Genomic DNA, 26,820 nt, shown 5'->3' with positions numbered 1-26,820 from the left:
CTATTAAACAGTTGCGTTTAAAAAAAGGCACAGGTTTACACTTTACACAGAATCACAGACTCATACAGCGAAGAGCTGGGAAGTGAAAGATGCATTCGAGAACCAAAGAAACACCCGTGGTTGATGGTTAGAGAGGATCATCTGCATTCATGCATTTCCTGTGCTCTGACACTGACCTTTAAATTTAGACTGATAGTGTGTGTGTGTGTGTGTGTGTGAGTGAGTGGGTAACAGAGACTGAGACGTGAGGGGAGCTTTACGTGGTGAAGAGACACGTAGTAAAACCATCATGGGTTTGGAGGCCGACAGTTCGCACACACATCCGCGTCGGGTCTCGACACGAAATTGGGAGAAACACGCCGCACAGACGCTTTTTCACTTGGTTTAGCTCATTTTCAGGATGATGCAAATGCACAGCAGTGGTGTTAATTCTTAGTATGCATTGCAGAAAGTAGCATCAGAGAGGATTACAGATGTCCGGGGTCTTTGAAATGAAAAGCCGTGCTTTTCTTAGAATGATTTACATTTGATTGTTGGCAGTCATTTGGATAATATGGATGATGTAGAATCAATCTCCCACAAGCCACACACACACACACACACACATTCATATATGGATAAATAGCCAGATATAGCTTACAATTTGGTAGATACATTTGTAGCTAACCTAAAATTTAGTCACGAATCATCACCTTTTTGACCACATTTTACGTTTTTTGTGCCAATCTCAAACCACGTTGAAACATGAGGCCTCAGGAACTCACCTACTTGCAAGCTGAGCTGCAACAAGCATGCACCGTGTTACTTTTACAATTTAGTTTCAGCGCTTACCTTCAGGTTTAAAGACAAACTCGATGTTTGCTCTGCTGCCTCTTTCTCGCGTTAGGGCTGTTCCTTGACCGGGAACGGTTGCCAGGCAACCAGCAGAGGCTTCAGGAAGTTCCTGGTCCTCAGTCTGACCATGAAATAGTACAGTACATAACCACACGAGAAAGGGCGGTTTTTCGTTTAGAAACTTTAGTTATGTAATTAAACAGCAGAGGTGTTAATTGGCACTGGTGTGAAGATTTGCTTACTTTTGGACACAGCCAGGCTAGTTATTTACCCATTCCAGTCTTTGTGCTAAGCTATGTTAGCCAGGTGGTGATAACTTAGCTTCAAATGTAGCATACAAATGTGAGCGGTATCTTCTCATCTGATACTTAAGCTAGCTAGAAAGCAAATGTGTATCTTTTATTGTGGAAAAGCTGCTTTTGTGTGTCTGGTTCATCTGATCCAATCTTATTTCCACCTATAAGATCACTGTCAAGCCCGCCGGGGTGAATCCAGAAGTTTTCTTGTTATCTTGAGACAATATTATCGAGATGATAGCATAGCATTATAAAAAAATAATTGCAATCACGGCCATTCTCGGCTTCCATAGTATCTTGACCCAAGTGAAAACAAGGAAGTTTATTTATGCCAATATTTTATTTACTCATTCGCCTGAAGGAGTTTATTGGCTATATCCTTTGCATGTCACCACTCCAAATAACCTTTAAATATTGCCCGTAGGTGTCTGACTGCTAAATTTTTAACGGCTATCCTGTCACAGCTACACTTCGTGCACATAGTCGTCATCAGAAGACTGCTCACGCTGCAAGATTATCCTCAACATTTACCCTACAGGGAAAAAGATCCAACAACTTCGCAAAAACCATGACACACTACGTCAAGACACCTATTCTTGAGGGGAACAGTTGTCTTATTTATGTCCTCATAAGAAATAAAACAACACAGAGAGACAACAAAGAAACAAGAAACAAGGGGGCTGAATATTTCATAGGTTTTATTATTTCTCTGGAAAAGCACAAGTCAGACAAGCACCATCCACGGCTAGAAAATAGGAAAGCTGTCTGACAGGCTGACAAAACATGAGGGAACAATATACCTCACCCTCAATGTATAAAACAACACAGCAGACACATTACCATCTATATGAAAACAACAGGCATTCAGGAAGATGCAGGAGAGTCTCACAATGTAATAACATAAAATACGTGGTTGGCCAGCAACAAAGTAGGACACGGTGGTGGATGTTTGTTGCTTTCAGAAGAAAACTATTTAAAAGCCTCATTATACAGATAGTTGCTTATTTATTGTGAATCATATCAGACAGGAATAAGATTGGCCGATGGAGAAAAATTACGAGATTAAACTTTAACAGACAATGAAAAGACGGAACAGAATTTGAATTCTGGTGTGATCCTCCAATACCAAATCCTTAAGGGAAGGTTTGGGACAATTTCAAAATTGTATTTTTTTTTTCTTCACACCATTAAAAGCACCTAATTCAGGTATCATAGACTCGATAGTCTGTGTGTGTGTGTTTTTATTTAAAGGAAGATGGAAGCAGACTTTTCAGGTCCCATTCGTTTCAGATATCCATTTAGGTCACATTCAGCAGAGAAGAGGTGCAAAACAGTGAGAACCTGTACATCTGTCAAATCTAATACCATGTGCAGTAGGAAGTGGTGCAGTACAGAAACATACATTATAAATCATACATTTGTTTTGAGTCAGTGTTTTATGGCTTTGAGTCAAAATGACCCACTTTATTGTAACATTTCAGGGTGTGCTTGAACCTTTCACAAATGATTTACTGCTGAATGAGCCCCCATGTGCCTGTGTGTGTGTGTGTGTGTATGAGACAGAGATAGTGATTGTTACTCTATTGAACCAGATAAACCAGGGTGTCCCCGATGTCCACGGTGAGGCCGTTGTCGGCCAGGGTGACCCTCTTCTCCTCCAGATTGATGTTGAACACAGATTTGCTGGAGATGGGCAACTTGCCCTGCTCCTCGTGTCCCAGGACGGGCACGCGGCGAGGCCCCAGCACGGGGTCCTCGTACCTCATCAGCTTCACTCTGGACAAATCTGGTGAAGGTGGCAAGGTCGGAGGTGAGGTAAGAGAGAGAGACAGACAGACAGAGGAAAGAGAGGGGAACAGAGAAAGGGATGGAGGAAATGCAGAGTAAGAGATTAGAATAAGAGTGCAGAGAGGAATAAAGGTAAGCAGGGAAGTGATTGAGAAGTGTAAGCTTTCCAACTGCTATTACATGCTGCTGTAATACCCAGGTTTTTATCTTATCTTATAATATATTTAATGTTTGACCTCATCAACTTCACTGATGATTTTTTGTAAGTAAATGTTTATCTGAATTTGATAACACCCCTCTTTGGATCATTCCACAGGTAAACAGGTTGATTGGTAACAGGTGATAGCATCATGATTGGGTATGAAAGGAGCATCCTGGAAAGGCTCAGTCGTTCACAAGCGAGGATGAAGCGAGGTTCACCACTTTGTAAACGCATGATTGTATAAAGGATACTACATGGACTCTAGAACGAGATGTAACCTGTTCCACCTTAAAATTAATAACCTGTGCACACCCTTATAAACTCAAACATTTTCATGTGAACTGAGTAAATATTTTCATCCTCTTTAAATTATAACATTCATGTTTTTGCAAATTAACAAGTTCATTTTGGGTTCCTACCCATAGTTTATAAATCTCTGCTGCATACCCATTTATCTTACTAACCTTTGATGAGTCTGTTGACCTTGGCTAGCCTGCGGATGACGCTGTCTCTGCTGTCCCCCTGTCGGATGTCAACCTTTGTAGAAAAAAGGCCGTTGGACGGCTGAGGGTTGACAAGGGAAACACACACTCCAGGCTGGAGACACACAGGAACAGCACAAATGCACAAACAAACAGTTTAATTGTCAATTTGAGTGTACAAGAAACACTTTATTCATCAGGGACACTACTGCAGGAGGGTTGCACACAGTTAAACAAGCACATACAGAGATGAACCCACACAAACACGAACATACTGCAAATATGCAAACGAGCTGATAAATAGGTGAAAAATACGCTTACATTGGTGCTCTAACACATACACACAAACACACACACAGGCTGCTTTGAGAGCAACGACACACAACCAAAAGCATTTACCTCTGATCTGAAAACACTGAACGGTTTCCCTGGGCAACAGTCCTCCTTCACTTTGTCGTCAGCCTCAGATGCAAACAAGATGTCTATTTGTTCCAACTACAGAGGAGAGATGTAAAAAAGAATGATAATCTGGTCCAGCCCCAGACAGTGTGTACACAGGTGTGTTTGGTATGCACGCTGGCAGATGCTGATGGTGTTAACCAGGCTCTGGCAGTGATCAGAGACCCAACATCTAGCTTTACACTTCTCTGCCACACATTCCCAGTCATAAAGTTTGAGATCGCAAATAACAGGATTGTAAACTACTTCTGTAAATTTCTCAAACCATCTGCAGCATAAACCAAAGCATATACTCAGCATTCATCTGTACAATATCTCACCCTATTCCAGCCTTACATGATACAGCATATGTGTATATCAATTTGTCTTTTGAGCGGCAGCTTATCTTTAGCTATGATCAATCAGAAACAAGGGAATTGGATTCAGACATTGATAATGTACAATTTTCCTTCCTGTGGTGAAATCTGTGCTGGTTTCAGCAGAGAATCTCAGGGACTTTGGCTTTACGTTTTCACTACACTAAGCTACTGTGCAGACAAAAGTATTAAAGGCTTTTACTGACTGAGATCAGGATTGTCTCAACTGACTTTTGCAGAAGTAATGAAGCTCAAGCTCTAAAGCGGAGGAAACCAAAGTGCTGTAGCTGCATGTTGCAGCTAGACATTTATCTAAAGACCAATAGAACCTCATCAGGTGAACTTGCTCAGTTTACTGTTCATATCCTGGGATATAAAATACTGCTGGAGCGGGGATGTTTTTTGCTACTGGGGGTTGCTGTCCAACCTCAACAAATCAAGTATTATATTTCCAACTTTGCTCAATTCTGGGCTAACAAAAATGTACACACCCCCTTGGGTGTGTTTTCGGCCACGACAGACGTTTGAGTGGGGGTCAGCCTTAAACGTCATGTCTGATTTTAGTGTGGGTCACAAAACATACCTCTAGAGAATTGGTTAAGTAGACCAGGTTCTCCATCAGAACTGCCCGCTCATCAAACTCCAGCTCCAGATCTAGGACCCTGGGCCCATTCTTCTCCAGGTTCTCCTACAGAACACAAAGCAGAGCCCAAATAATCAGAATCAAGCATACAAGAATGAATAAATAATGTGACATCTCCTGAGGAATGAACAGTTTAATTTAGCTACATTTTCTAACAAGCCAGCAGCAGCAGAAGAAGAAAAGGACGAAACGGAATATTGCATCCACCTTCTGAAGAAATCAGGTTTTTCAGCACTAAGCCGAAAGTTCATTGTTATGCTCATGTTGCCACAATGAGATTATTAAGGGGAAAAAAAGACAACAAAACAAACAAGGAGAGCTGGAAAGAGAAGACAACTTGAAAGCTGAAAGACCGGTTTGAGAGACAAGCCATGGACGAACACAAAGCTCATCATGACTATTTATTAGTTTCATTCTGTTTGATCCCTGCAGTGAAACAGCAACACCTGAACAAAGCCGTGGGCAGCTGGGAGAGATGACAACTAAAATTTTAATAAGAATCACACTTCCGATCATTTATTAGCAACTTGACCTTAAGTGTATATACAGCTTGAAATAAAAAGCAATAACTGCAGTGACACTTTAATGTTATTTTTTTACCATCTTGCCATGCGTTAATCTATAAAGTAAATGTTGGCATTAGATCAAAAGAACACCTCAACTAAATATAATCTGAATGCAAAGCAGCCACAATGTGAAAGGTGGGAATGGGAATTGTGTACAAAGACTTACAGTTGTTGATGAAAAACAGAACATTTTCAAATTTTTATGCACGTAGCAAACAAACACAGGAACAAGCTGAGACAGCCTGTCACAAGTGTGTGTTGTACTCTTTTAATCAATAAACACAATAAACTCTGCAGACAAAGCATTCCTGAAATCTCTTGTGAATTTCAATGCAACACTGTTGTTCAATCTGTTTTATCATTGGCTGCAGTTTTGTCAATGTTCAACAAAAAGAGGAATAAAGGAAAAAAAAAAAGAAGCTTCTGATGATGCAGTCTCCAAGCTTTCAACATAATCACCAGGGCAGACTTCACACCAATCTGAAGCATAGCAGTGCCTTATGGAGAAGTTGAGTAGATTAGTTACTTAAGAAACGTGTACAATGCTGGAATTAAACAATTATTACATTGCCCGGGATAGAAGAGTGGCGAGGGGGCAGGTTGTGCCTTTACACTGACACACAAACGCTACGACACTGACACCTCTGTTTCCTCCAGGTTTACCTTGATCATGGCTACAAAAGGCATGACTCTCTTCATGTACTTCTTCAGTTCAGGCAGAGCTCCCAACTCGCTCGCTATCACTTTGTTGTCTGGAAGGACCCCATTGTTGCTCTGGACAGACATCGAAGGAAGAAAAAAAAGAGAGAGACAAACAGACAAACAGGAACAGAGATGGAGAGAGGTGAACTGAATAGCTATTGGAAAACAGTGCAACTTACATCATAATATAAGAATGTGATCAGATCTGCCTGACCCCACCTGGAAGTAGTCTGGTTCGCACTGTGTTCGGATCTTAGGCAGATGTGAACACAATCTGTGCAACATACTGGCTGCTGTACACAATATAACCTTATTTGTTTTTAGCAATCATAAAATATAGGTTTAAATTTAGAAAGCAAGTGATAAGGCGGAAAGAAACACGCCTCTAATTACTGATAATAACTGCTGTTGTGTGCCATGAAAGCGCCAAAAGATGCGTTATTCAACAGAACTGCATGAAAAATCAAAGCACTATGGGTGCAGAGTAAGAAATAACAGTGTGCATTGCACTCATCTGTGCAGCTGATCTGCTATTAACACGGCATATACTGTAATTTATCTAATCACAGAGTAGCCTGCATACCAATACGACAACACGCCTGCACAAAATGACACAATGTCAACTCAATGTAGTACATTTGCTGTTGTTTTCCCGAACTCGACAACTCACAAAACTCTTTAAATAAACTTTTTAAAAGTGTCTGGGGGTAATTTGATGCCACCTGAAATTACTCCTGTGCAGGTTTTGCTCAGGAGGACAGAGATCCGATCTCAGTGAGGATAATGATGGACGCTTTAAAAATACCAGTTGTAAACCCAAAGGCAAGATCAGATCAGTTTATCATCCGCCAATGTATCTGGATACGGATCCCATTTTAATATCAGATGTAAATGGGGTGAAAGATTAGCGCTGTGCATGAATGTCTCTCACCTTGTAGTGCTTGCCAAGCAGGGATAAGGCACTGTGCTGCCATGGCGGGTAGCTCTTGGCAACGTAGATGGTGCAGTGAGAGGGTTTGGCTGGGGGTTTTGAGTCACCTTTCTGTTGGAGGAAAAAACAGCATAGAAAAGGAGCATTTGAGATTCCTTTATCCACATAGGTACAATGGACTTTGATGGTTTTGCATCTATTCAGTACAGTGACAGCATATTTCAGGGGTGGGTGGTGGCCTCAATGTAAAAACACAGTGTGTATGGATTATTCAAGAAGCAAGCTGGTGTGTGTGTGTGTGTGTGTGATTTTCTACAATGAAGATGGGGATCTGTGAACTTATTTTATGTGACAGCTGTCAAGTTTACTCTTGTCCTATACTGTGTGTGTGTGTGCCTGTATGTGTGTTTCCACAAATGAGACTTGATGTGAAAGCATATTATTACTTAACTTAAAAACTACAAAAATTACATGAAGGTGATTAATAGACATATTATGTAGAGAGAAAAAAACATTATTACCAACATAAAGGTAGTATTGTGGTAAGTCATACAGCCTTTACTTTACAATGCCAGTACAAAAAAATTGAATAACTCCAATTTTGGTATCATTCCTGTTACTTGAACTGAAGGTGGACATTGCATTATGTTTGTGGAGGAAGTTTTATGTTCACAGGTCGTATGATACTACTAGTGAAAATTAATAATTACTCTGACTTTAATTTGTTAATTGATTCATTTTAATATATAGACTTTTGCATGTTCACAAAATCATATGTGTCACACATCCCCTCATGGCTCCAGCTAGGGATGCTTTTTGCAAACAAAGTTTATTTGCCTCCTTAACATACATGTATGAGAACATGATTATTTTCTTTTTCTCCTCTTTTTCCATCATCCCTCCATCTTGCCTTTACGGCAACAAAATATATTCAGCAAATCGATAACAGTGGTCTGGAAGCCCGAGATGTCGGCTGTCTCAAATCTCGTCAATACTTGTTTAGCTTTTCTTCCAGCTGTCTACAGCCACTTATCGGAATACCGAGCTGTTCAACAATGGGCCAACCTTCCTGCTGTGAACACAACACAGACTTCCAGTGTATCTGAAGGGATAGTAAAGTCAATTTTTATTCATATAGCGCAACATGACAAATTTGCCTTGAGGGGCTTCTGCACAGCACACGACACCCTCTATTCTTAGACCGTCAATATACGGCACAAGATGCATTGGTGGAGAAAAAGGGAGACAACTCCAATAATCTACAAAGGCTGTGTCCAACTGTTGGGTGTGGACCATTAAAAAGACGATTCCTAGTTTTGTGTGCATGTTTAAAACAGCCTGTTTATTTGATCCAGTTCATAGCAGGCGTAGACAAGTAGACAGATTTGCAAAGCTCTGAGTCAAAAAAATACACCTTCTGTCTTTTAAGCAGCAAAGTACAAAACAATCAGTTTATCATTTCTCTGAACTGTGAATATGTTATTTAACAAAGTGTGAGTTTAAGTTCTTGGTTTGAATTAGTTGTTATTTATAATCCTAAACAGATTCAATTAGCGATTTGAAATTCAGATTCGATAAGAAGATTGTATACTGGAACCAAATATGATAAAATGCTATTTTCAAGCTTCTTATTGTGCTGTTTTTATTATTTTCTGCCTCATTGTGCTCCCCATCAAACAATCATGAAACTGTTAAACAACACCCGAGGGAGAAAAGACTGTGACACAACGCTGCCTCCGATTTAATTACCACACTTGATGCACTTCGAGACAAGTGTTGGATTTCATAAAAAACTATTAAAAAGAAAGCAATCAATTCTGAAATCAATATTCGTTTTTCACAATTACTCAAAAAAGCCATTATAAGAGTGGAAGGAAAGTGGCAGTGAAGCATGTGGCACAACAAGCAGAGGCACTTCTTACTTTGTTTTTGGGGGGCTGCATGTATGCCTTCAGTCTCAGCCGGAGGTCGTGTGCGGTCTCCATCAGGTACTGAGAGGACCGGATCAGAATCTCGTCAACTGGACCCGCCACAGGCCAGGATGCCTTCCTCAGAGAACCGGTCTATCAGAGGAAGAGAGAGATCCAAGGGATGGCAGATGAGTGACGGGAAAAGACTGTTGTTAATGCATTTTGGTATTAAGTGTTTTGTGTGGAAAATGAAAAAAATAACAAAAGTTGGATGTCCACCGGAGCTTCAGAATCCTATTAACTACACAGCCACCAGTCACAGCTCCTTCCTAACACAACTAGGCACACACCATATTAACTGGGCATGTGTGAGAATCCCAGAATGATGTGTGTACCTCTGTGTCCACTGAGTGCCTCTTAGCTCTTTAGCTGGCGGTGCTGAACACATGATTAGAGTTATGGGGCTTTTGTTGTTGCTAAGCGACAACCGAAAACCCATCTGCAGCGCAGCAGCACTCTTTCATATTCATAAATTTGAGTGTTAAAATATTCCTGGCTCTCTGTGCTGCTGGGAACGTGCAACAGCGCGTGCGTTCCTTTTCAAAGCGGCGAGAAGAAAAAAAGGACATGTTGCGAGGACAAGCTCCAGGTGGACACGTACACAAACAGAGGGAGATGTGTGTGCATGTTAGGAGCCATTTCACACAGGTAAATGAGCAGTGGGACCTGTGCTTCTGCAGACCTACATGAAGTATGTCGCCTAGCTTGTTGCTCCCAGGTGTGTTCATGGCTATAAATGAACACAGGAAATTTAAATGTGTCTTTCATACTTTCTGTTTTACAGGGCAGATGAGCATGAAAGACAAAAGGGACGAGAGGATGAGAGTCACATTTGAACCCACACTCAGAGCATGCAGGCAACTCAGAACATGAAACTCACTTTATGATGCCAAATCCATAGTTTCTTACCTTGCCAAGCAGCCCCCAGGTGTATTCACAAAGGTGTGGGCAGATGGGGGCCAGCAGCAGCGTTTGCCTTTCTATGAACTGGAAGACGAGGTCTCTGTGCATACCCTCGATAGCCAGCTCACGATATTTATCTTTGGCTGCCTGCACAACATACATAAAACAGTTTAAAAGGTCATCATCATCGGTTATTGTGTGATTCCTAAACTATCTATCTTCAATCCAGTGAATTCCCCACATGCTCAGGCAGAGATTTGAATCCTCAGTCATGCTATGCTCCATCTACTGTTTAATCTGTCACCGCAGTAGCCATAATATCAACTCATTAAATGCTTAGGGAAAAGCGCGCTCGTCCTTAAGATATAATGATGATGATTAAGAGAGTGTGTAGAGATTTTTTTTTTTTTTTAATAAAAAGACATCTCATTTACCTGGAACTCAAAGAAGCCGCTCTTCAAAGCCTCCTTGTACATCATCCTGTCATAGTGCTGCTCTGTTTTCAAGATGCCTGCATTCATCTCGCTAGACAGGACACAAAATCCTTTCAATCAATCTGCAAAGTCAGTTTACCATTCACTTTTCAGCACTGAGAAGCCGAGTCAGAAATGTCAGGATTTTCTGTTGGCCAGTCCTTCGGTGTCTTCTTAGTTGCCTAGTTTCACGTCTCGCCTCTGAGTGCTAACTGGCCACAGTATATCTTATTTTTACTTTTCAACAAAAAAGAAAAAAAATCAATTCACCTAAGCTCATGAAAACACACTTCAATGCAACCTGAGGAGAAACAGACTAAATTCACCTTTTTCCACCTTACAACATGTTAAACTCGACATTTTATTTCCTGCTCAATATAGACCAGAGCTGAAATGATTTACTTGATTAAAAATGTATCAATCACAATTTTAATAAGAGATTCATCTCTTTATCAATTCAGTAACTTTTCAAAGTTAAGTCTAAAAATTTGTAGTTTTCGGTTTCACCAATGTGACCATTTGCTGTATTTCCATATCAGATTTCACTAATGAATAAATTGGAGAACACTTCATAATAAGGTATACATATTCACCATGAACTAAGTGCTTACTAGCTTGCACATTAGTAGCATCTTGGCTCTTTATTAGTCATTACAAAGCACTTATTAATGCCTTATTCTTATTCTGCATGACTTTATTCTACAACTATGAGTTCATTAACTCAGCAGTTTTCCTTCAATAACCTCCTAATTACTGCAAATTGATAGTAAATAAGGAAGTTATTGTTCATGAATTATAATATTAATAACCTAACCCTTAATCATCCTAACCAACTAAATCCCAGAGTAAGACAACAAAAAGTGCTTTATGATGACTACTGAAGAGTCAATATGCTGCTAACATGCATGTTAAAAAGGATATGGATATGTGTACCTTGATATAACATGTTATCATCACTAGTTTTGGTTTTCTTTAAACTGTTATTCAGGCAAATAAAGCACAATGGATTGAAAAACAAATGCTTCATGCTCAAATTATTTAACCATCTCATGTCCATTCCTGCGGGGAATTGAATTCAGTGATTAGCTTGATGACCATGATCTCAAACCCCATGCATATGCCTTGCTTCATGTGATAGCAGAGCTGCAATGATTGGATGATTAATCGGCTAGTCGTTTGAAAGACAAATTGACAGCTATATTGTTAAATTGATTAATCCTTTCCGTCATTTTTCAAGCAAAAACGTCAAAGGTGCTGGTTCCGGCTTCATAAATGTAAGGATTTGCTGCATGATGTAAATAAGGAGCCTTTGGGTTCTGGACAAAAGAAGCAATTTGAAGACTTTTCATATTTTTTTTTACATTTTAACCTAAAACAGTTCATTGTGGAGATAATCGGCAGAATAATTAAATCATAGTGAAAATAATCACTAGCCCTTTATGATAATTTAATTAAATAACTGGTGTGAGCTATAAATCCACCTGTCTTCCCCTTCTTAATGAACTCCTGCATCTACCTGGCAAAGACCCGATCATTGAATGTGTCTGCAGGTCCTGTCCTCAGGTTGTTCTGGTTGGCAATCATCTCCTTCACCCACTCCACCCAGGTGTAGAGGCGCAGGATGCCAGCGTCAGCCATAGTCTCCACAAAGTTGGCATCCTCCACCGTGTCCCCGGCATCGGCTAGCGCCAGACGCATGCCTGAGAGAGGAAATGAAGAGGAGTCTTAACAGGAGGTAGAACAGGAAGCAGCAGAACAGATGTAATATAACATGTCTGAAGTTGTAGTGAATGTTTCAAAGCATGGCCAATGCCTCCATTCTCACCGCTGCCTTTGTAATTTGCTTAAATTAAATATCCAATATCGGCCCCCTTAATCATATGGCACACACGCTAACACTGAACACAGCACTTCTCTTCTGCAAAATACTTCTCAACAACCAGGTGAGGTTCAGAGGCTTTGTGGAGAATTCCACAGTCTGAGAAAACTTCAAATACCCAGCAGACATCACTCCAAGCTCTCAGACAGGAAGTCAACTTAATACGTCTATCCGCTGTCAGGCCATGAAGTTCTTTACTTCCACGCCAGGACAGCTTCTCGAGACACAACAGACACGTCTATCTATTATTCAGGTCATTCAAACCCAAAAATGCGGGGTAGAAATAACAAACAAAAAAACACAAAAGGAGGATCGACTAATCCTGAGGTACACTGAGGCAGGAGGGATATCAAGGTCCCGTCCAGATCAAACAACCATAGCTAGAAAACACAGGCTGATAACCGGATAAACATACAAAGATGAACAACATACGACTCAATACTCCAAAATGGATCATCATCAAAATGGATGCCAAACATCAGGCATCGCTCTCACAACAAACCTGTTCTTCCTCTCATGTTCCTATACATTTTATATCTTAAAAACCATCTTCCCTCTGTATCTTGTTGTGCTGTGGAGAGACAGTAGGAGGTACTACGTCTCTGGAATGATGATCATGCAAATGCACGATTGATTGGAACATTTTCAAGGCAATAATGTCTTAAAGCTGCTGGATATTAATTTATTGCTTCCAGTGGAGAGATCATGTTGAACATACACTGAATTATTGGTTACACTTTGAGTAAAGCATACATCAAATTATTCTACAGAAACTCATTGCTTATGGTGCAGTATAAGGAATCTGACATACACAATAGCTCAGCTCATAGCACCCAATATCAACACCTCAGCTATCTTATGAAGATGGGGCGTTTTCTAATTATCCTCAGCAAGGGACAAAAGATGCTTATAGTGTTATCAAGTGTAATGGCCCGTGCACTATGAGAGAACATTGTAATCTGTTCTAGATTTACACCCGATGTGTTTTTCTCCAGAGTTTCAATGAAACGTGACAGAGATATTGAAAGAAAATCACACGAGAGGAGTAAAAGATAAGAAACAGAGCACAGGAGGGTGATAAATCAAGAGGAAACGGAGTGTACCGTCTGCTGAGAACTTGTCAATGGCTTGGGTGAGAGTGAGGAAGTTTCCAGTTGATTTGGACATCTGGTGAATAGGAAAACAGATGTTAGCAGCCAGAATCTTTCAAGTACGCCCGCCCACACAAGTTCCTTACAAAGCGGAGTGGAATAAAACCATCGTGTCACAGACTGTGTTTGCAGTGCAAATCAGCAGCACAGTAATTAAAATTCTTAACAACATCAAACACTAGTTAATTACTGGCACATAAGAGGAGCAGTTTTTAAATACAAAAAGGTTTGCTGCAAAACATAACAATCCTAATAGAGTAAAATAATGCTTTAATTCTGTCAGCAGTTAACAATCCCACACTACATCAGATAGGACCAGACCTTTTCCCCTGATATTAAAACCTTAATAACAAATCGATAAAAACAACCCCTATTCCAACTAAGCCGGTGTAGTAACATCCTTTATACAATCATGTGTTTCAAAAAGTAGTGAACCTCACCCCATCCTCGCTTGTGAATGACTGAGCCATTCAATCAATCAATCATGATACCGTCACCTGTGACCAATTTACCTGTGGAATGTTCCAAACAGGTGTTTTTGGAGCATTCCACAGCTTTCACAGCTTTTAGTTGTTCCTGTTCCAACTTATCTGAAACGCGTTGCTGCATCAAATTCAGAATAAGCTGATATTTACAAAAATCAATGACCTTGATGAGGTAAAACATTAAATATATTGTCTTTGTGCTGTTTTCAACTGAGAACATGTATTTGGCCTTACTTATGCTTTACACAGCTTACAGCCAGCTTGTTTGGAATTGGGGTTGCATTAATTCATATTTCCCAAACCTTTTCAGAGTTGAGGAGCAGATGCCCGTTGGCTCGCACTGCTTGCGGCCACTTCCCACTGCGGATGAGAGAGGATGTTCTCGTTAGTGTCATCTTCACCATCATTGCCACTATAATCAACGTAACCCAACTTTGCTTTTTGGATCCAAATTTAATGCTTTTTATGAGCGATTAAATCTGATAACCTTTCCACAGCAACAGAACAAATGCATATTACTGGGTTAAAATCATGATCATGGTATCAATAAAGGCATTTTTCCACTGTTGATATGTATTGCCATTTAACCAAAGTACACAAAATTGCATATAAATTAATCAAATTATTGATTAAGGCAATGAAAGGTGCTCCAATATTATGCTTTACATTAGATAGTACTCTACACAACACAAAACCTCAAACCCTTGTATTAATTACTATTTGCTGGGAATCATTAATTTGTAAAACAATAATAAAATATGATCATCATGATGAGATTCTACTGAAAGAGGATGAATAATAATATTAAACTAGAAAGTTTATGTAGGCAACTGAAGATTAAGGCTCGAGAAGCTGGAGTTATAAATCATGTAAGGGTAACTCAACATTGTACATGTTCTTGAAGAGCTGGGATTTGAACTGAGTGTTTAATCAATGAGGTGCATGCTGCAGCAAGGAGGCTAATGCCTAAAACATAAATCCATGTCTGTAGGGCTGCAGCAGCTGATTTTCAATGTGGCTTAGTCTGCAGATCAAATTCTCAAGCAACAGTTTAATGCACAGAATATCAAAATATTTTCAAAAACCGGCCATCATTACCCATTACTTCAAATTGATTGTTTTGTCTTACCAGCAGCCCAAAACCCAAAGACATTCAATTTGCATTAATGCAAAACAGAGAAAAAGAAAATCAGAGAAAAAGCAGGTCATCATATTAGATGAGCTTGAACTAGTGAATGTTTGGCATCTTTTGCTCAAATCCATGAACGGGGGATCTACCCCTTTGTTTATGAGAAAGCAGTGTCAAGCACAGAGCCAACATGTCTCCAAGGAAAATCCTGAACATGTTCACTTTCTCTTGAGAAGAAGCTTAATCGCCCCAAAGCTTAAGCTTGCAGCTCCAAGATGTTCACAATATTAGTGGAAGCAGATGTAGCTGAGCGTGAGGATGTGGTTGGTTATACAGAGTTAAAATTAAGAGGAAATCAGCAATAAACAGAATGAACGCAATGATTAAATTAGGTAAATTTGTTAACTATTTGCTTGAGAAGGTTCCAATGATCCTATGAAGCGTGATATTCGTCATATGAATTCTTGAGTGGTGGCCAAAAACGTGTTTTGTGAGGTCAAAGCAACCTTTGACCACAGCTTGTTGTTGTTGGACAGACACAGGTAGCTCCACTTTTACCATACAGGCATGAAAGAGTTTTTTTTTTTTTTTAATCTATTTTTTTAACTCTTGGTGAGAAAGGGAATAAGCAAATAACATGTCAAACTATTCTTTTAACAGTCCATCAAACATGTAGGAGATAACAGCTAAGTGGACCCTAATTTAAAAACAAAACAAACAAACAAACAAATCACATGGACAAACTCACTTGTCTTTGGGCCACATGGCCACATGGTTGTACAGGTAGTAAGACAGGTGGTTAGGAACCAGGTCTTTGCCAGACACACGGACGTCCACGGGGTACCAGTATTCAAACTCCCTCCTCAGCCTCTGTAGATGCTCTTTAGGGATGTCTGTCTTGGGGAAAGGAGACGTCTTAAAGAAGATGAAGTCCCACACCTCTCTGGTCATCTGTTCCGGCCTGTGGAAAAGAAAAGAAAAAAAAAAAAGAGGAGACGAGAATGGTCAAAGCTAGAAGGAGGGATGTACTGGATTAAAGCAAGGTGAAAAGAAGGCATGAAATGTGTGTGTGAGGGTGTGTTCCACTCCTCTTTGCCCTTTCATCTTAGCGCTGACGAAGAGATTTGGTGTTATTTAAAACAACATTGAGCTTTGAATTGATTTCTTAAAAACTTGTGAAAGGCAGCATTTGTCATTGCGTGGATGTTTTGTTTATCAATTTTATTATTTTATTTCATGGATGAATAACAGGCAACAAATCGACAAAAAAAAAAAAAACTCTGAAAAGCAACACCTGCCATAAGAAATGATTAAATTTATTCATTAACTCGGAGTCTTTCCTCCCTCAGGTGAACCACGTCTATGGCCGTTGAAGGCAGAAAGAGAAGGAGAGGCAGCGAATAAGGAGGCAGAGTGAATCAGTTAACCCTCGTTCTAGTGTGCAGGTGTGTGCTGTGTGCATGCATGTGCACTGCGTCCGTACTTGATGCCCAGTGGTGAGGCTCCCTGTCCGTTGAGCACACCTCCCTGAAGGAGGTGGGCCACAGTGTAGTAAGCCATGTAGATGGTGGAGTCCGATAGTGACTCAATCAGCCACTGCTCGTCCCAAGGCAGCCGCGTTCCTATGGTAACCAGGAGGCGTGCGAACACATACGCAGACACACACGCAACCACAAATCCAGACACAGAGAGGTACGCGCACACAGCCATTCGAGAGAAAGCGAAAGAGACAGAAAATTATGAAGACAGACAATTGTTGTCTCCTCTGTGCTGACACAATCTTTTGTTGCGTTTGCCATCTTGTCAAGCTGGTTACATTCTGGTGCCAAGAAAAACGCTAACACAGTGGAATAAGTCCTGGGCTTTATTATGTAATCCTTGGCAAAACAAGCCGAGATGTAAAACTTAAAATTGAAACTTGAAACTTAACTCAACCAAATCACAAGTGGCTGACCAGCTGCTGTAACAGACACCAGCAACTTTTTCACTCGCTAATTCGCTGCTTTTCCTCAAATTTCAATTTTGGTAATTTCTAGGGCAAAACAGTGTGGGGTGTTTGTGTGTGTGTGGGGGGGGTTGGTTATGAAGGACAAAGTACTCAATCACCCTCTAAAGCGCTAAGCTCATGTTTTTGTGTTTCCAGTGAATGCCGATTGAGATCTTTTACCAGCTTTCGATGGTTAAAAACACGAAATTACTGCAAGCTTGAGCAGTAATTAACAGTCATTAATTTTTTTCGAGCAGACGCTACATAAATGAGTTCTGAGCAACATTCATTATGAAATGTTGATATGATCAAATAAAAAAATAAATGCACCTACTCTTGCACACTGTATTTTTCCATTCATTTGAATTTAACTCAAGAAAAATAAAACATTATCACATAATTGATTTAAAACATTTCTGAGAGGTGTTAGTAGTTTTACACAGAGTATATACCTATGTTAGTTACTAGGTCTAAGGCTGATAGGGTTCTCTGCGGTAAAAGAAAAGTCTGCAAATATTATCTCTGTGATCACATTTATCATAAAATGGTGAAAATAAGTGAAATAGAAGTAAAAGGAATCTGCACATTTACAGTAAGAACCTTGTGCTTCTTACTGTGAACATGTGTGGGGAGAGTGCTACAGTAGGAGTCTACAACAGGCCTGGACTGTACCGCACTGGCCTGTACTGTATGCCAGCTGGCCTTCAGTCTGCATCTATTCCTGTACGAACAGAGAGGCAGACTGTTGCTAGGTGCTTTATCAGCAGTCCTCTGTCTCCATCTATAGACCAAAAACATCAGTCATACACTAGTTAGAAAAAAATCTTCAGCTCCTGTTCATCTTTAGCAGGCTGGCACATTTAATCTTAACAAAAGAAGCAATATTACTTTTGAAAGCTGCAGAAGTGATAGCAGATGTAGCTGTATATATCGCCCATATTAGCAGTTACTGCACTCCTGACAAAGTCTCTCTCACACACATGCACACGCACGCAGAGTTCAATGCTCACCAAGTCCGTAGGTACGAGAGCAGGCATGCTCCTGCAGCCAGGCCAAAGTTGCCTCAAAGTTTTTCCTGGTCTCCTCGCAAAACCTGTGTAGTGTTGGGCGAAATAGAGCAGATAAAATCTTCAAAAAGAGAGTCTGTTTTCTACACTCCATACTATATTGTCTAGACCGTCACAGGAATCAGCACAAAGACTGCACAAAGCAAAATAAGACAGGGAAGGGAATTCACTAAGTCAGAGGTCAGTGTCTTACGTCTCCAAAGGCTTGAGGGCTTCGTTGGCCTGCTGCTTCCACTCTGCATCCCCATAGTCCAAATACCTGAAAGACACATATAACATTAGCTTATAGCTAATCAAAATGAGACATTCTCAGCTCGCAAATACAGATCATCTCGGCTATATTTTGTCATTATCAATTTCCAGTTTTGTTTCCAGAATGAACCCATTTAACAAAAAAAGTTACCTAAAGAAAGAAATCTTAATATATGCACTTCTATTCCCCTAGTTTCTACAACACTACCACGCAGCTTCAGATCCACTTCCTATTACTAAGGAACACCCTTCAGGTTTTATAGCATAAAGATTCACGTCGCACTCACCACTGGTCACACAGAGCCACAACGCACTCATCAGCTGAACGCGACATGACCTGTTTTTCCGGCTCCATGTAGATCATGGCTTCACCCTGTGATAGGTCAGTACAGAGTTAACATCATTACAGGTGAATACAGAACAAGTATCACACATGATGTGTTATGAACTAGTAGATACAGTCACAGGCATAAAAAAACACCAAACGCAATCCAGGATAAAGTTAGAATTTAAAGTTGTTCCACCACATAATACTTGAATGCACTTAATGTTTACTTCAAAAACTTTTTTGCATCAGAACCAAAAATGTTTTACCCTCTCAACCATCATCTTCTGGATGGGTTTTTTGACATCCTGGACCTTCTGGCCTTTGTAGCCATCAACCAGCATGATCTGACACAGGAAGAAACATTTCAATCATACGGATGCAGTTCTTTTACTGTTATGGCAGTTCTGTCAGAAATAAATGGGCCACATCTCTGCAGTGCATTCTCTAATCACAAACCATCATGTACTCAGAGTACACCTATATGTACTCAGAGTATATATATGAATTGTGCTCTGCTTCATGTGCTGCTGTGTGGCCCCCTGCAAACTGTTGCATGTAACATTTAAATTTCCAATAAGCTGAAATGTAGCAAATAAACACATAAATATAACTGTACTGAATTGCTATTTATTAAAAAAAAAAAGGTATCTGATAGCGTCTGTATCAAACTGATATCTGATATCGGAATTGGTGCATCTCTTGGAAACGTATCCATTAACCAGTTAATGAATAATTTAGTCCAGCCTTAAGGTGTGAATCACTTGGCTTGTGTCTGGGAGATAAATCATACACGCTTCAAACCTAAAGTTAAATCCACAGGGAGTTTGCAGAGGGCTTACATTTTGCTGACCTACGCAGTTGTTTTTTTTAACTCATTAACCATTAAGTCGACTCACCCCTTCATAGAATCCCTTCAGGTACACTTTCTCCTTGGCTTCAGCCAACTTCTCCTTGTCATTCTGGCTCTGGATCTTCAGCTCATCACACACCAGAGGAGCAGACAGGTTCCCGTAGCCTGGTATCTCTATGATAGGGACCTGACATGTGCATGCACAGTAAAGTCGCATTTAGAATTGGTGGGCTAGCTGCAACCTGGCTGAAATCAAACGGTGCAGATCATCTTACCGGCTCGAAAGGCAACACCATCTTGTCTTCAATTCCATACTTCTCCCGTAGAGCCTTTTGGAAATGTATGCAGTTAGAGCAACGTCAATAAAATGTGAAATGTAGTGTCACTTAAGCAATGGATGCGTCTTTAAATGGTCAAGTTTCTTCCTTGAGAACCAGTGTTTAATCCACCTGAACTAGGGTTGTAATAGTATGATGAGAATCTTAACTTCCAAATTGCATTAAAAGCATCATATGGGCTCTGTTTTCTGTGTTTCTCTGCAGCAGACATCATCTGAAGTATAAAGGCTCCCTGAATGGCAGCATAGTGGAAACATAGTTCGAGGTCACCTGTTTTTTCTTGATGTCTCTCAGAGCAGCGATGTCATCAGGAGCATCAGAAGGTACACTTGTAACGACCCCCGTGCCTGAGGAAAACGCAGACGAGGCAAAAGGCCAACACACAAAATGTATTTATGCAAATCAGGTAGTTTGTTTCTCAGTGATACTGTGATTTACATTTTGCACATTTACAGCTACTAAATGTCAATTGCCACCACATTTCTGGCAACTGATAAATGTCACAGGTAGTCCCAGACTCACCCTCACTCATTTCTTTCCATAACCCTTATAAACAGGATGACACGCTGGCCACGGGAGATTTCGCTCTTATTGAAATTCTGACATTTCAACTTAGTCATTCAGAAATTCCAATTATCGCTATTTACATAAATTCATCAACAGGACACATGAAAACAAACAGACAAACTGCACCCCTGGAGCACCACAGACCAGAAAAAAGATAGTACTGACGTCCAATAGAACCGAATGCAATTAGATCTATTTTATATTTTTATAAATGTTCTCCCTCAGGGGAAAAAAACAGCCATTACTTCCATCCTTTGACATCACAGTACAGCACTTTATAAATTATAAGGTGACCTTGGACTGCTATTTTGAGAGTCCCTAGTATTTTTCCATAAGCTCCTCCTGAGGATATCAAAGACAAGGAGGGATAAGGGATCACGATAGGTGCAGATATTCTGTAGAAAGCAATACCTGAAGCAACATGAGCTGGAATAAATCATTGGTACTTGAAACACAGACAGATATACACACATTTCAAGTATCTTATGTTGAACTATTCACCAACTGTCAGCTGAATTTCACAATTTCACTTAACACACATTAAAGAAGGAATAAGATGCCCCCACTCAAGGGTACTCTGACTGCTGCGAGCAACACTGGCAAAGACGCCTTTCAACAGCTATGACGATGTGACAAATTTCTGCCTTGAAAAAAATCAAACAATGCAGACTCTTCCAACAATTTTTTCTGCTATTCTTTCAAACTTCTTAACTCATACCTTTGTCCTCCTTGATGGTGAGCATGGGCAGAGCATAGATGATCTTATAGGAGGTCAGGGGAGCACTCAGGGCACAGCCAAGGATGTCCTAGAATGACACAAAATCATGCAGAGGAGAAGGTAGAACAGGAGTAATTTATTTAACAAGAGCACTTTTGCAGGTTGTTTGTGCAATAGCATTGACACCTTGTCCCGCCCATGGTCTTTACACTATTATTTAGCTGCTTCAATTCAAAGCCTTCAATAACTGATTACATTATTATATTACAGCATGTCTTAGGATGTATTCACACATTGTTGTTCAGGCGCTAAAATGATAAATGTTTCAGATCTGGTCCATTCCTGTTTACACCGACTGTTTACAAATGAACAGCAGACTGACAGCTGACTTGTTGATTGAACAGTTTTGGCAACTGTCTTCCTGCATCATCAGGACCCATGTGGGAAAGCTTTTAATGCTTAATGCTTTTGATGTGTATATTTCACAAAAAAACATGTCACAAAGAAATAACTATAAGCAATTCTACTTATAAGTATAGTCATTATATAATAATAACAAGCATAATTAGTATTATTAGATTGCAAATCGCCCGAACAATGACTAAAAAGTAGAGACAGGACAAAAAAGAGGCGTCTCGTACAGTAATGATCCAGGGTTATTTACAGTGGGATCACTGTCACACACATTTTTGTGGACTTAATGAACTGACAAGGTACACGAAGTAGGATACAAGCAGAGCAGTTTTTAACAGCTTCTGACCAGTTAATCAGAGAAAATACCTGCTGTGATGTGCACACATATTACCATGCTACCAAATGATTTGCAGACATATAGACAGATCAATTCTAAGATTGTTTCCTGAACGGATTTCCCAATCAGCAGATGGATGTATGTGTAGTTAAGCTTTTGAAATTGTTCCATCACCAAACACTGGTGGTTCGTCCATTTGCTGTCACACCACATGAGAACTGCTCCTGGATTTGACTGGAAGCGAAGCAAGACCATTTTTTTTGGTGATCTCAGCCTGCTTGTCTCGTCCCACATCCGAGTGCGATTGCTGTATTCACATGTGGCCAAATGAACTGATCTTTTGGGTGGAGACACTCACACTTTTGAAACAACTGCTCCAAAGGATGCAAGCTGCTTGACTGTTTGTAAACCGTATTAGATAGTTGTGTTATAATATCATTAGTCTGAAGCCAACTGGAAGAAATTATTTACAATTTTTTTGCAGCTGGAAGGAAGAAACAGACAAAGTTAGTACCTGTCCGAGTATTTCCATGATCACTGGCACCACTCCATTCTCTTTGGTGAAGCCCTGGTAAGACATGTTCCTGGCAGACCTACTGGTGCAGATGAAGACGTCTCCGCTGGTGGTCTCAAAGGCAACATACTTCATGTCGGGCCTCACCCAGCAGTTGGTTTGACCGAACATGGTCTCTGGTCTCAGAGTGGCAGCCACCAGGAAGATGTTTTTGCCTTTCATGCCGCTGTGGATAGCATTAGCACTTTACTTCTCTCTCAAAGTAAGAGTTAGTGGCACTGATTTTATCAAGATGAGAATAATACTTAAGTGTGTGTAAAACTTGCCTGAGGTGTAGTATTCTTCCTAAAAAGATTTGTTGGCAGTACAATGTTTGCAATTTATTACCTGCTATAAAAGACTTTGGACTTGAATTTTGCTGTGTACGGTTCAACTATTTTCATCTTGATGAGAGTGTACTCCTGAGGTCCAACTCCCTGCAGGTGAAGAAAAAGATAGTAACAGTTCAATAAAGATCAATAGTTGTAAAAGCAGCCTGTGACTCAAAATTGGGCCAAAATTGTGAGAACACAGTCCCTTTTAAGGTTTGCTATACGACTTACAATTGACCGTGTGTATTCATATGACAATTTTTACTACTAATACATTATCTCAGTGAGTCAGGTCAGTATACCTCTCCTGTCTGTCTGTCATGGTCCATGCACGGCTGTCCATCTTTGGGGGAGTAGATGGTATATCTGCAGAAGAGTTAGGGACAGTCATAATATTGCTGAAAGACCACCCAATGCCATACCACAACATCAAACTGTCTGAAACTAAAAGGCAAACTTTAATATCAGGAAACTACCAGAGTTATAATTTCAAATATTCACTTTTCTTTTACCCCCATGACATTGGTACAAGACATTGTTTCAGGCAAGACAGCTTAACTGATCGTGATAGCAACAAAGATTAAAGTGTAAGACATTATCATACTATGAGGCACTTCCTACTTCTCTTACTTTTTTACATCACTGCAAGGTCAGCGCTACAGAACAAGTTGTATAGAAAACTCTAAACCATCTCACCTTTTGCCAAACTTGATCTTTTTTCTCTCCTTCAGTGTGATGAACTGCCACCTGACGAAGGAGTCATAAAAAGGGTTCACATCTGTGGTGATGAAGGAACGCCTCCAGTCCACCTGTGAAGTGATGACATGACACCAGGTTTTAGGCACAACTGACTGAAATGAAGAACCTGGTTTCTTTATTGTCACGGCCAATACATTCTGGTCAAACAAAAAGATGATTGTGGGTTTATGACTGTGGTTATTTAGTGTGTAATTCTTAACACATATGTTTAGATACAACATGATTCCAAGAAAAGTTGGGACGCTGTGTAAAATAAAAACAGATTGTAATCATTTGCAAACAAGCTGAGTTTACTGTTAAAGGTTTAACAGTATTCCTGAGACCATGTAGTAATATCCTTTAAATCACAATCATGTGTTCACAAAATGGTGAACCTCGCTCCATCCTTGCGTGTGAATGACTGAGCCTTTCCAGGATGCTCCTTTCATACCTAATCATGATACTATCACCTGCTAATAATGAACCTGTTTACCTGTGGAATGTTCCAAACAGGTGTTTTTGGAGCATTCCACAACTTTTCCAATCTTTGGTTGCTCCTGTCCCAACTGTATTTACAAGAATCAATTAAGGTAAAGCATTAAATATATTGTCTTTGTACTGTTTTTAATTAAGTATTCGTCAAAAAGGATTAGCAAATCACATTCTGTTTTATTTATGTTTTGCACAGCCCAACTTTTTTGGAATCTGGGTTATAAAATTTGTTACCTTGACTCCCATCTGTTTGAGGTCTTTCACAGCCAGAGGAGGAAAGTACTCCAACCAGTGTTCAGCACTGGCAAACTTGGCAATCTCCTGGTCATTCAGGCCCAAAGACCTCATAATGTCCCACTGGAAAGTGGATGTTCCAGATTTGGCCACTGCCTTACTCTAACAGAGGAATAAAAAAAGAGATGAAAATAAGGTCAATTGAAACACCCCTTATGAACACTGAGCCACATGAAAACCTCTGGTTGGTAGTGACAAAACAATTCACTAAATTCCCTGTTTTTCAAAAATACCCTCAAATCCTGACCTTCTTGCCCTTTGCTTTGTCCTTGATGATGATTTCATCGGATGTCTTTGGGTTCTCCTTCTCCACTTCCTCCTCGTCTGGAAACTGTGGAGGGTTTCCATACAGCTCCATCTCTCTCTTCAGCTTGTCTGCACAGGCCTGGTAGATACAATAGGGATGTATTAATACCAGAAAGAATGAAAAGGCTGAATTAAGTCAGCAAATATTTGCATCTAAACATTTAGTTGATAGTATAATATCAGTGAAAATGCAGCACTAACTAAATTAATACCACTTAATTTTTCTTTAATTCTGCAGGGAAGTTAAGACAAGAACAAAGGTTGTGACAACTTGCATGTTGCATTTGTTGAATGAAAAGTGTGGACGTAAGGTCAGATCATACGTCAAAAACTACACTGAGATTTGTCACAAGGCAATACCGACAATTATCATATAAAAATTACCTCCTACCACTCTACATCATTGTAACTACCCACATCACTTATGTGATGGACTGAAAAAAAACAAGAAACAACACTAACTTTGATTGGCATTCCTGTGCAGTGCAGTCCGAATGGGAAGAGGCATTTCTTTCCTTTCAGAGATTGGTATCCAACACCAAACTACAGGAAAAAATGTTGAACAGCAGCAACTCAGAGACCAGTGATCACAATTGTTGGATATTTGCATCTCAAATATCTGTCACAGGTGCAAAATAAAGAAGCTAATATCTCAGTGTTCATATCTGCCTGCTTTTGTATGCAAACCTACCTCACACTTTGACAAGCTGAACGTGTGGCCGAGGTGCAATCGACCATTCATGTAAGGGTAGGGGAAGGTCACAAAGTACTTGTTTTTGCTGGGAAGGCAAACAGAACAGTCAGTCAAAACATGTGTTTGACAGCAAAAAGATTTCATGTCTGGTACCTCTGTCAGAGCAAAAAGCAAACGTTGGTGTTCACGTCATAGGCTCACCCTTAATTGCACCACATGCTTTGAGTTTCAAGCCTCACCCACACTTGCGTGGCTTGTTTGATCCTCTCTCAACGGCAACAACAGAAAAAAACTACACTACATACCAACTACTGTATCTATGAAGGACACCAGGTGCTCATAGTTGCCTCAGGAACATATCAGATGAAGAAGGTACACCTGCAGAAACTGCTGACATTCTCGAGTATGGCAAATTATATGAAATGCTTGCCTCACAGACACTCTTACATATCTGCATACTTAACTATGTCTAGGCCATGTGTGACAGAAAGTAACAATCTTTGGGTATAGAACATAGTATAGGTCCTTCCTCATGACAACAAATACTCACTTTGTGCTTTCCCCAACTGTTGTCGGTGCATCCTGCTCAAAGGCTTTCTCCTTCTCCCATTTCTCCTGGATCTCTACCTCAATCTTTCTCAAGAAGTCCAACTTTGCTGTTCCCTTCCGCTCCTGAAATGCAATAATGAGCCAGATATCTCAATAGAGGAAAGCCAGTATAGTGATAGCCGCAATGGAACTGAATATAGATTATATCGTAAAAAATAACTGTTAACTACCAGAGAATACAATATAGCAGAAAATACTGGACTTGAACAGAAAATGAAACAAATACTGTTCAACCCGTGTTTAACAAGAAAACAGATGTAATCTCTGTTCCAGCTGAGTCAGATTTCTTTCAAGTCTATTTCTGCAGCTGGCTCGACAACTAGCTTACGTTAGCTAACTTAGCTAAAAGCTACAGTAAGTTAATGAGCTATAACGTACACATTGCCTCTAAACCTGCATTAACAATCATAAACGGCAGATAATTTATCACGAGGCCTACCGTCATTTTGGCTCAAATTATGGGCTATTTACTATTCTATTGTTTAGACAGAAGAAACAGTCCAAATAGTTTCCAGTTTGACAAGGGGGACCCACGCCACCGGTGCTTGGCTGATGACACCCACAATCATCCGAATGGTGGGCTGGGAAATGTAGTCCGTAAAACTTTTCAGGCGTCGTATCCTTAGATATCTCACGAGCTAGGACCTTGATTCGTGTAGTATTAATATAGTTGATCTTACACATTTAATACAAAG

At 40.1% G+C, this 26,820-nt stretch overlaps 1 protein-coding gene across 1 annotated transcript; it reads right to left on the bottom strand.

Annotated features, from left to right (window-relative positions):
• Positions 1 to 1,819: 1,819 nt before the first annotated feature.
• LOC121617071 (leucine--tRNA ligase, cytoplasmic-like) lies at positions 1,820 to 26,680 on the bottom strand. The gene is made up of 32 exons (XM_041952083.1): positions 26,565 to 26,680; positions 26,067 to 26,188; positions 25,514 to 25,601; positions 25,285 to 25,365; positions 24,764 to 24,901; positions 24,457 to 24,618; positions 23,689 to 23,801; positions 23,295 to 23,358; positions 23,009 to 23,097; positions 22,622 to 22,847; positions 21,357 to 21,444; positions 20,342 to 20,418; positions 20,009 to 20,062; positions 19,780 to 19,920; positions 19,150 to 19,227; positions 18,843 to 18,928; positions 18,497 to 18,562; positions 18,247 to 18,329; positions 16,733 to 16,871; positions 15,998 to 16,210; positions 14,423 to 14,480; positions 13,588 to 13,651; positions 12,122 to 12,305; positions 10,567 to 10,657; positions 10,139 to 10,279; positions 9,182 to 9,322; positions 7,260 to 7,370; positions 6,290 to 6,400; positions 5,001 to 5,105; positions 4,002 to 4,097; positions 3,585 to 3,717; positions 1,820 to 2,916 (listed from the first exon to the last, which is right to left on the bottom strand). Exons 1-32 carry the CDS (start codon positions 26,568 to 26,570, stop codon positions 2,711 to 2,713), a joined length of 3,555 nt encoding a protein of 1,184 aa, XP_041808017.1. The 5' UTR covers positions 26,571 to 26,680; the 3' UTR covers positions 1,820 to 2,710.
• Between the last annotated feature and the right edge of the window lie 140 nt (positions 26,681 to 26,820).

Source organism: Chelmon rostratus, chromosome 14 (genome assembly GCF_017976325.1).
Source record: "Chelmon rostratus isolate fCheRos1 chromosome 14, fCheRos1.pri, whole genome shotgun sequence".
NCBI lineage: Eukaryota > Metazoa > Chordata > Actinopteri > Chaetodontiformes > Chaetodontidae > Chelmon > Chelmon rostratus.
This window is presented reverse-complemented; position numbering and strand designations above follow the sequence as displayed.

Excerpts from the sequence above, each read along its gene's own strand:
- LOC121617071 (XM_041952083.1), bottom strand. Across the intron at positions 16,211-16,732 it reads GCCTCACCACTGGGCATCAA|GCCGGAACAGATGACCAGAG; the intron begins GTACGGACGCAG and ends TCTTTTCCACAG. Across the intron at positions 14,481-15,997 it reads GCCATGTGGCCCAAAGACAA|TGGGAAGTGGCCGCAAGCAG; the intron begins GTGAGTTTGTCC and ends TCTCATCCGCAG.